The sequence below is a fragment of the Musa acuminata genome, chromosome BXJ3-6, assembly GCF_036884655.1.
Source record: "Musa acuminata AAA Group cultivar baxijiao chromosome BXJ3-6, Cavendish_Baxijiao_AAA, whole genome shotgun sequence".
Taxonomy (NCBI): domain Eukaryota; kingdom Viridiplantae; phylum Streptophyta; class Magnoliopsida; order Zingiberales; family Musaceae; genus Musa; species Musa acuminata.
Window position 1 is genome coordinate 13816079 of NC_088354.1, and position 10724 is coordinate 13826802.

Genomic DNA, 10724 nt, shown 5'->3' on the forward strand with positions numbered 1-10724 from the left:
CTTTTGCAATGAAGGACATGGGGCCAGCAAAGCAAATACTAAGCATGCAGATTTCTCGTGACAGGAAAAACAAGAAGATTTGGTTGTCACAGGAGAAATACATCGAGAAGGTATTGGAAAGATTCAGTATGAGCAATGCTAAGCCAGTTGGTTCTCCTCTTGCAGGTCACTTCAAGTTGTGCTCAGAATAGAGTCCATCAAGTGATGAGGAGAAGGAGAAAATGCAAAAGGTTCCTTATGCTTCAGCAGTTGGAAGTTTAATGTATGCAATGGTATGTATGAGGCCAGACATCGTATATGTAGTGGGTGTTACTAGCAGATTTCTTGCAAATCCAGGTAAAGAGCACTGGGCAGCGGTGAAGTGGATTTTTAGATATCTCAGAGGGAGCTCTAAGGTTTGTTTAAGCTTTGGAGGTGGACCACCTGTGTTGACAGGTTACACAGATGCAGACATGGCCAGAGATATAGATACGAGGAAGTCTACTTCAGGTTATGTACTTACTTTTGCAGGGGGAGCTGTGTCATGGCAATCCAGGTTACAAAGGTGTATTGCTCTCTCCACCACAGAAGCAGAATATATTGCTGCTACAGAGGTATGCAAAGAAATGTTATGGATAAAAGAATTCTTACAAGAATTGGGGCTGAAACAAGAAAATTATGTGGTGTATTGTGACAGCCAGAGTGCCATCCATTTGTGTAAGAACCCAATGTTTCATTCCAAGTCAAAGCATATTCGATATACCCTTCTCATACCAAAGAATCAATGTACTTTCAAGTGGAGTTGGAAGGATCCCTTAATATCCTATTCACATAAGCACCTAACACCTTTCAACGTGTTGCCAGGAACCACTTTGTTTGAACGAGTAAAAAAGCAACTACCAAATCAACTTCCAAATGAATAATATTAAAAATATTCATTTTCATTCGAAACTCAATTCAACACGTGATGATCACATTAGCAAAACACGAACTATCATATATGTCATATTAGTAAAATTAAAATAAAAAATATTATTTAAATATTTTTATTACAAGGAACATATTCCTAACATCTTCAAGGTGAAAGAATACATGATTACCAACATCGAACACTTTTCCCGTTGCTATGACATCCAAAACTTTTCCAACACTAACTTTTATGTATTAAAAGTATTTTGAACTCGATCAATATCAAGAAAGAAAATGTAGCTCATTGCACATAACATAGAACAAAGTCGGATTGATCACACAAACTGGCGACGACTGACACGCGTGCGAATTAGATGGAAGTTTCAGGGCTTCTGTGGCATTGGACCACGTGCTTGGCCCGCAATAACCGGAGGCGTTCGTCGGCCACGTTACCGTAACCGTGGCAGCTCCACCATCGCCGACCCAATTGGAAGAATCGAGTCAAACCTACCCGACGATTCTGGAACAATTTTATATGACTAAAATGCTCATAACCTTTATTCCATCGTCCTATAAGTTTGTTTTGCTCATAGCTGAGAGGATCAAGTAAAGCTCGAGGGTGTTTCTGGCAAGTCGAAACTACTGGGTCTCTATAAAGTTCGGTCTGCGACATTAGAGGCGTGTTCCGGTGGGGTGTGCTCGTTGGAAAACGTTGGGACGAGGAGGGCCGAAGGTAGAAAACCCTAACCGCAGATTTAGATCGAGAGGTCTCTTTGGCAGACCGTTGATGGCGTCGTTCGCGGAAGCTCCGCCGGGCGATCCTAAGGCCGGGGAAAAGATCTTTAAGACCAAGTGCGCGCAGTGCCACACCGTCGACAAGGGCGCCGGCCACAAACAAGGTAGATCTGAATCTGGGGTTCTTTTTGGATTTTTTTAACTTGGGTTTTGAGTTCATTTGATCGCTGGCTGATCGTCTGTTAGTTTCTTTTGGTGGTTTAGTGACGGGTTCTTGTTGATCTAAGTTTTATTTCACATTAGGGCTTGGGATTTATTTTTATTTTGTAAGGGGGTTACGCTGCTTTTATAAGGTCTTTTAGAAATCTTCGATGTCAAGTCTCAAAAACGATTAAGTGCTTGAACTGGACTGATCACATCTTCTCTTATCTATATTGTTTTCTCTTTCATCTGTGAAAGATCGCCAGTTGATTCTCTGTTTTTTCTTCAAGATTGTTTGATGCCAGATTCTTATAGATCTACGTTTGGTTTGTAAATAAGATCCAGGGTCAAGTGCTTGGGTACTTGATGTTGTCTTAGACTCTTTGGGTTTGTAAATAAGATCTTCTCTTATTGTACTTACGTCTTCGGTTTTTGGTCTATGGACAATCGCTGGTTGATCTTTGATTCTTTAGATGGTTTGGTACCAGGCTTTCGTTGTTCCAAGTTTTATTCGTAAATGAGATCAATGGTTTGGATTTTTTGTGGGGGCTACGCTGCTTCGGTTCGGTCTATTACAAATGTCGAAAATCAAGGGATAGTATGTTCTTGATCTTGATTTATTCTCTTTATACATGGATCTCTTGCTGAGGTTACTTGTGATTACATGTTCTCATATTAATGCTGTTTTCCCCTATAGTCGATCTTTCTATTCCTTTGTCTCGAGGACCAATGCCTTTTTCCTGCACAGGACCTAATTTGAATGGCCTTTTTGGGAGACAATCTGGTACGACTCCAGGTTATTCTTACTCTACCGCTAACAAGAATATGGCTGTGATCTGGGAGGAGTCAACTTTGTACGATTACTTGCTTAACCCTAAGAAGGTATGGACTTTTGACCGTTGTTACCTAACATTTACATCTGACCAGCATCCTTCCTTCCTAATATGTGATCCAAAATGTAAACTTAAAAAGATTTTATTTCCATTTTTATAAGTGCAAAAGAACAATTCTTCTTTTTATGCTATTTGATACTGTCAATCTTATATGAATATAATGATACACTTTTATTGTTTTTATGTGAAGATTACTCAGTATTTTTGCTGATCTCCTGTAGGCAATTGTCTGAAGGTCTCTTGCAACTTATATATAACGAATTAGAGATGTAAATTGGGGTGAAAAATGTTAATTATTTTTAACTGTTATATTTTTGTCTTGGTTGAGTTCATTAATAAAAAATGTATTAGAAATTTATGAGTCTTGTTGGAGATCAATTCTATTACAACTTGGTGATGTCAAGAGAAGTGAGTGCATGGTTAAAATAGGTGGAGAAGTTCCAAGAAGTAATTGTTTATAGATGTTGGATCTATTAGTCACATAGAAAGAGAGATGCAAATGTAATTCATTAAGTTTGAGCTTAATTCTTTGAGCGAGAGGGGAAAGACTATTGTGTGGTAACCATGTGTCATAAAAAAATGAGAATCTTAAGATTGTTGTGAAACCAATCATGTTTTTGTATTTGGATGGTGAACAACTAAATGATCAAAAAAGATAACATATACTACAAGGCTGCTAATATGGAGATTCAATGTATGTGGTTTGTATAATGCAACTAAATATGATTATGTCATCTGGATCCTGGTGACCTGGTTTGCAGAGTAACAAACTTATGGTAGTGTGTCTGTACATTTAAAAGGTGTTTTTGTGGATCAGATCCATTTTTTCCCCGGGTCGTGAAGAAGCAAATCTATTGTGACACCAAAGCTTGTCTTTTTGGTAGTTATGAAATAACATGAAATAAATTTTGTTGAAATGAGAATGTCAATGAGATGTGGGGTTGTTAGAAAAGGGATAATGATAATGTGCTTGTTAACAATTAGTGATTGTTGTAGTTGAGGATAAAAGCAGATAAATTTGTTAGGGTGTTGGCAATATATCTGAACAATAATGGTGGTCATTATTGGGGTTAAAAGGAGAGACTCATTTGAGGTGTCATAGATTTGTCTGAAGGAGACTTTTTAAATGGATTGATTAGACAAAGTGAGTTAATCAGGATGAATAATATGCAGAGAGGCAGAGGAAGATCTCCAGCACCTGTAAAACTGTTAATGTTCTTTCACTTGGATCTCGGTGGCTTGTTTTATATTTAAATGGCTACATCTTTGACTACAATACGAACTGGTCTTGTTGCACAATGAGATGACAATATATCTCCAGGCACAATCTACTTTTCACCTCTATTGTTGTAAGTTGTCTGGATTTTTGTCGTTATATTATCCTTGACAAATAATTGTCAGATGGAATTTGTTTATGGATGCTAGATCATATGGACACATATTTAACATAATTTTCATTGTATTCTTGGATGATCCGAATCCACTAGTGGCCATATTGATGTTATGGCACGCATCATCAAGTAGTTTTGAGCAATTTAAGTTGATACCTGTGCAGCAGGCTCATGCATATCTAGAGGTTCTTGATTTTGCAAAATGGAGCACTTAGTGAGATTGTTACACTAGTATTTAGACGGAATAATATATTTATTTATAATTTATACACTTACCACATTGATTAATATAATTTTCCTAATAATTTTCTTGTTTATGCAGTATATTCCTGGTACCAAGATGGTTTTTCCTGGTCTGAAGAAGCCACAAGAGCGTGCAGATCTCATTGCTTATCTCAAGCAATCAACGGCTTAAGTAATTTATTTTCCTTTCATACTGGAAACAATTTTTTTTCCACCAATAAGATAACATGTTGCCCTGCTTGTGAATAAGCAGTTGAGCTACGAAACATTCTTTAAAAATTCTTACTAGTATCCTTTATTTCATGGGCTTTTGCCTGAATTATGGTTGTTTTAGCTGTAGATGTAGACAGCCACTCTTATTTTGATACGAGTACACTTAACATTGTCCCATAATTATCTATACTTTGGTTTTCTTGGTGGTGCAAATTTAGTGTCTTAAATCTGATGCTTCTGGTTTCTTACTTGGCACAAATTTTGTAAAGCTACAACTTGGCTCCAGAGATGCTCTTCATGATGTTGGATCTGCTCTCTCTCTCTCTCTCTCTCTCTCTCTCTCTCTATATATATATATATATATATATATATATATATATATAATATAATATAATATAATATAATATGTTTTGGGATGTTTGGTTGTGTATACAACCTAATATTAGGTTTAAGTCGAGTATTCTTGCAGACATTCAACTTCAACAGGTTTAGCTACTACTTGGGCTTTTCGTTGGTTGTTTTGCTTTTGGTCCTCGTCTGATGCAAATACCTGAAGGACCACATCTGGTATCATTTTGGCCATTCTTTCCTCCGGAAGATATTACTAGTTATAGTTATAGCGGTAGTTACAGTGGTTTTGATATTTGAATGTGCAATTTTTTGAAAGAAAATTCTTAATTTTTTTAATATTTTTGGTATTATTATTTTAATTTTTTTCTGAGTCAAGGTGTTTGAATCATTTCTTTATTTATTTTTTCTTTTTTTCTTTATAAACTCATTACATTTAACCGCTCTCTTTTCCTTTTCAAGCTCGTTTCATTGAATCACGTTATTGACTATTGTATTGAACCAACAGAAAAATTAAAACGATCTAAAATAAATAATAGTTAATAAATGTTAGTATTTATTTATTTATATTTTAACAAAAAATAATTTATAATTATAATTATAAATATAAATATTTTAAAAATAAATATTAATATTTTATAAAAATTGATTTTTTTAAATAATAGACATAAAGTTATTTGGATCATATACAAGAACAATGTAGCTCACTCAAAACATTGCAGATTCACCTTTTCCGAAAATTTTTTATTTAAAACTTTAAAAATAACATCAAAATAAATATTTTTTTCTATTTTTAATCCACTAAATATGTATTTTAAATTGAGTTTTTTAAAAGTGTACAATTACGATTATTTATTTTACCTAATTTAAGATGAATTTATCATAATTTCAATAAAAAGCACTTGAATATTATTATAGATAACTATATTAGGTTTAAGGTAAAAAAGTTTTTGAAGAACTTAAATTATATTATTTTTAAATGAGATTACATGATTTTTGGATCTTATATTAAAACACTGTTATCTCATTCAAAAGCTTGTATCCTATTTTTTTTAACAATTCTTAAATTTTCAGAAAATCTTGAAAATAACTTGAAAAGGGCTAACTAACCTTTTTTAATTTATAAGCATTTAATTAGATGTATTTTTTTTAGTCTATTAAAAGTGTGAAATTATGACTTCCATTTTAACCAATTTAAGATGAATTTACTATGACAATGGGATAGAAACAATATTAATGTTATTGTAAAATATTTTTTGACGTTTTAAGGATACATAAAAGTTTTTGAGGTCCTAAGTTATACTGTTTTTGGATGAGTTTATATTATTCTTGGGTCCTATATAAAATAGTATAATCTCATTAAAAAATAATATAACTCACATTTTCTTTTCTTAATTCTTATTTTTTTAAAAATCTTAAAATTAACTTACAAATGCTTAAATGACCAAATTTTTATTTTTAATCCACTAAAATATATATCTTTAAATTAATTGATCTTTTAAAATTGTGAAATTATGATTTTTTTTATTTTACTCAATTTTAAATGAATTTATTGAGTTTTAGTCACTTCAGTATTATTATAGAAGATTTTTTGTGATTTTAAGGACAAAAATTTTGAAAATAACTTACCTTTGAACTATTAAAAGATCCATACTATATTTATTAAATGATAATTTTTTCTATCTTTCAACTATTAAAAGAGGCATACTTTATTTATTAAAAAGTGCAAAATTATGATTTTTTTTTTATCTTACCTAATTTAAGTTGAATTTACCATAATTTTGGGACTAGAACCAATTGAACATAATTATAAATGGTTTTATGATATTTTAAGTATAAAAAAGTTTTTTTAAATCTAAGTTTCCCAGTTTTTGCATATATTTTGAGGGTCATATACAAAAACAACATAACTGACATCCCACCTTTTTAACAAAATATTCACAATAACTTACAAAGACCTAAATGACCAATTTTTTATATTTTTAAATCATTAAAACATGTATATTCTATTTATTTCAGCCCATTAGAAATGTGAAATTATTATTATTATTATTATTATTTATTATAATAAATTTTAGGTGAATTTATACAAATTTGGGATCAAAACTAATTTAATATATTATAGAAGGTTTCTTCCGGTTTTAAGTATAATATGTACTATCATACAAATATACTAATATGATAAAACCTTGATTCAAACCATGTTAAATTGCTTGTGTTTGTTTTGTGTTTTGTTATCTGATTTTTTTCACCGACATAATCTATATCTTATAACTCCATAACCTACTAATCTTTTTGACAAGTGGTATTAGAGCTATATTACTAGGTTTCAATGATAAGCATGAAATACGAGATCAAAAAATTAGACTGAAACATCAACAACTTGTTGTGAATAGTAAAGATAAAGGCTTTCTTAACGAAGGTGAAACTTTAGAACACCCTCCCCAGGATTTATGATGGGCACCGATGAAGAGAAAGAAGAAGCTGATGAAACTGCATGGCAACCTTATTTACACGCATATCCAATGAAGCACTTTAGGAGATTACTACTGAACAAATAACGGCAAAAGTTTGTCAAATTAGCAAACCCTAAATTAGGATAAGATGGTATATTTTGGGCCCCAGCCACCATCGATGCACACCGCTCCCTCGCCAAGTCAGCATAAGTACTCCCATGCATCAGACAGGATCCAGGATCCGTACCAAGGCACTCTTCGGCACATCCCGTCTCGAAAAACTCGGGACGGCGTCATGTACCTCCCGCCTCGGAAAGCTTGGGACGACATCATATGACATCGTCATTCCACGCATTTCGAGACAATGATCGTACGAAGGTACCATCTTGTCCCTCGGGTATCGATTGCCATGTGAAACCCGTGGTGACCGCCCCTCATACAGTAGTATAAAAACCTCTGACCAGCATCTAGCCAGGGGGCGAAAAAAAAAGAGAAAAGAGGAGTATTGACTCATTCACCGAGGGGCTAGAACCCCCGACGCAAGCCTTCTGTGCAGGGAGTGCGGCCACCCCTGGAAGCGCGATCGTCCCGACCGAGAAACACTAGCCAGCATCCCAACGCGAGCATCCCGACCCACGGATATGATCGATCTCGGCAACCCATTCGATCAAGCGAAGACTCTCGACATCAGCCCGTGGACAAGGCCGTGCCAACTCACGAAAAATGGCCCCAAAGTAAAATTTATACTTACTACAAATAATAAAAGGAACCTAAGTCGATAACATCTTCGGAATAATAATAATGGAAATAGGGGATATGAGCATTGCCATTGAAGAAGAAGACAAGCCCATGTTATTATTATGTTCTATTCATGTTTTATATAAAAATTTTTGTGAAACAATTTTACACGAGAGGAGCACCATTTCTCTAGACACTGTGATTTTAACCCTAGTATTGAAAAAAGTTATGAGGTCATAGCTGACAATCAAAACCTCCAACAAAAGTCACATTGAAGCTCTGGATTCCATAGAGAGAAGCGAGTCTAGAAAAGAAGGTAGAAGCGAATCTAGATCAAAGAATATCCAATGCTATTACTGTAAAGAGACGGTCATATTAAAGCAAAATAATTGGCTCTAAAAAAAGAAGCTACAATGAGAAGAAAAACAAACTGTTGAAGCCTTGTTCACAGATAAATAAGTTGAGATGGAGGTAGTTATAGCCTCTATATGTTATACCAGGCCATGTCTTTTGGACTTTGAAGATTTGATTTATATGACACCACACTGGGGGTTGGTTCTTCACCTATTAATCTACCCAAGGAGAAAGAGATGTGCTTATGGGGAATAACTCATTATGCAAGGTCATTGGAATGCAATTAGTTAAAATTAAGATACATAACATGATTGTATTGACCTTAGTAAAGTTATATAACATGGTTCTGAGAAAAAAAAGAATTTAATTTCATTGTTTTGTTTGGATACCTTAAGCTATGGCTACTGTGGCTAAGATATATATTTCAAAGTAAAAAGAGATTATGGTGATAAAGGCTAAAAAGAAAAACTAACTTTATATCCTTCAAGACTCAATAGTAATAGGAGATGTGATGTCTCTGGCAAGTGAGTGAAAAAAATATAATAATATTAAACAAGTAAAGTTTATTAGGTAAAAAATTATTAGAATTGGAACAATGTGAGCACTACATTTTTAGAAAGAAATCTAACATTTTTTTTCCACTAGTCAACATCACAGCAAGGGTATTCTCGACTATATCCATTCAGATTTATGGGATTCTTGATCAATAACGTCTCGAGGTGGAGCTTGCTATATGTTTATCCACGTTGATAACTTCTCAAGGAAGATATGTATATATTTTATTAAAAATAAGAGTGATATTTTTAAGAAATTTTGTATGGGAAAAAAAATATGACGGAGAAACAAACTATAAGGAATATTCATACACTTCTTATAACAAAGAAATGAATCGCTTGCTATCATACAATATCTCACACTCTATAATAGTAATGATTAATGAAAGAATGAAATATACTATCTTGGATTCCAAAGTTATTATGGGCCAAGGTCACCATTATCTTGGAAAGATAAAATTGACCACATGCTATCACTATCATCTATCATTGAGTTCAAGAGATTGGAAGAAAAATCTAGTGGATCTCTTATCTTTTATTCACATTTAAAAAATTTTAGTTATAAAATATATGTATGGATGAATGATCATAAACTATAACCCAAGGTCAAAATTATTATATATTTTTTAAAGTTTTCTTTTTTTGGAGAAAAGATTTTTAAGTCTAGTAAAGCTAAAATATACATAAAAATATTATATTTTATGATTAAACAAAAGAAAAGAGATGCACAAGCTGTTTTGATTCTAATACGCCTTATAATCACCACACAGTTTCCACCTTGACCATCTTTACTGTATCTATGCGTCAGCTATATTCTATTGCTCGTGCCGGTCCTTCCTAATAATACCACTCCCAAAGTAAAAAAGAACTGATGCCATAATTGGAATTTAATCTGGAACAGTCAACTTTATGCAGGTTAAATATGTATGTAAAGTTTGATACTTTTGAATATATTCGCTCAGTGAACCTTCAGATTTTATCGTTTTATCTAAAAAAAAATTCGACTATATTTAGACATATCTCTGATAGTTGATTGTCGTTTGATCATCACTTCTAAGTTTAATTGAGATTAGTATTTTATTGTTAGCATAATAATAATAATATATGATCGTTTCAAATTTTTCGATCAACTTTGGAGTTTTTTAATTCCTTTTTTTTATTATATATTTTAGCCTTTTTTCTGAGTGTTTTATTTTCATTTGTATTGTTATTATATATTTTTATCTTTATTTTTTAATGATATTATTTTTTTGTTTTCGTATCTTTATTTCCCTCCTTATTTTTCCACTCTAATGTTTACATTCTTATTTTTTTATTTTCTATTATTTGATTGAATTTTTTTTAATTTTTCACAAAAGTTAAGTAAATATAGTGAATTTTAAATTTTTTATAAAATTTATCAACCATAATATCTATTATGGGCTATTTGAGAGTGATGCATAGACTCATTTAAAATATATGAAAGAAAAAGACAATGAATGATTTTGAGCATATAAGACAAAACCTACGTGACATATATATAAAGCGAAGATTATTATATTATAAAAAATCTTATGGTCATAAAATTTTACAAACATATTTTAAAAATATGTTAGAATTCGTTTGATTCACAAGTCTACATCAAATTGAGCACTCTCAAAGTCAAGCGGGGAGAATTTGGGCGCCAGCATTGAATAGAACGAACCGCTTGACTCGACTGCAAGGAGAAGA

The 10724-nt window shown here is 32.7% G+C and overlaps 1 protein-coding gene across 1 annotated transcript; it reads left to right on the forward strand.

Annotated features, from left to right (window-relative positions):
* Nucleotides 1-1492: 1492 nt before the first annotated feature.
* LOC135640164 (cytochrome c-like) lies at nt 1493-4763 on the forward strand. The gene is made up of 3 exons (XM_065154354.1): nt 1493-1787; nt 2573-2706; nt 4431-4763. Exons 1-3 carry the CDS (start codon nt 1676-1678, stop codon nt 4521-4523), a joined length of 339 nt encoding a protein of 112 aa, XP_065010426.1. The 5' UTR covers nt 1493-1675; the 3' UTR covers nt 4524-4763.
* The last annotated feature ends 5961 nt before the right edge of the window (nt 4764-10724 follow it).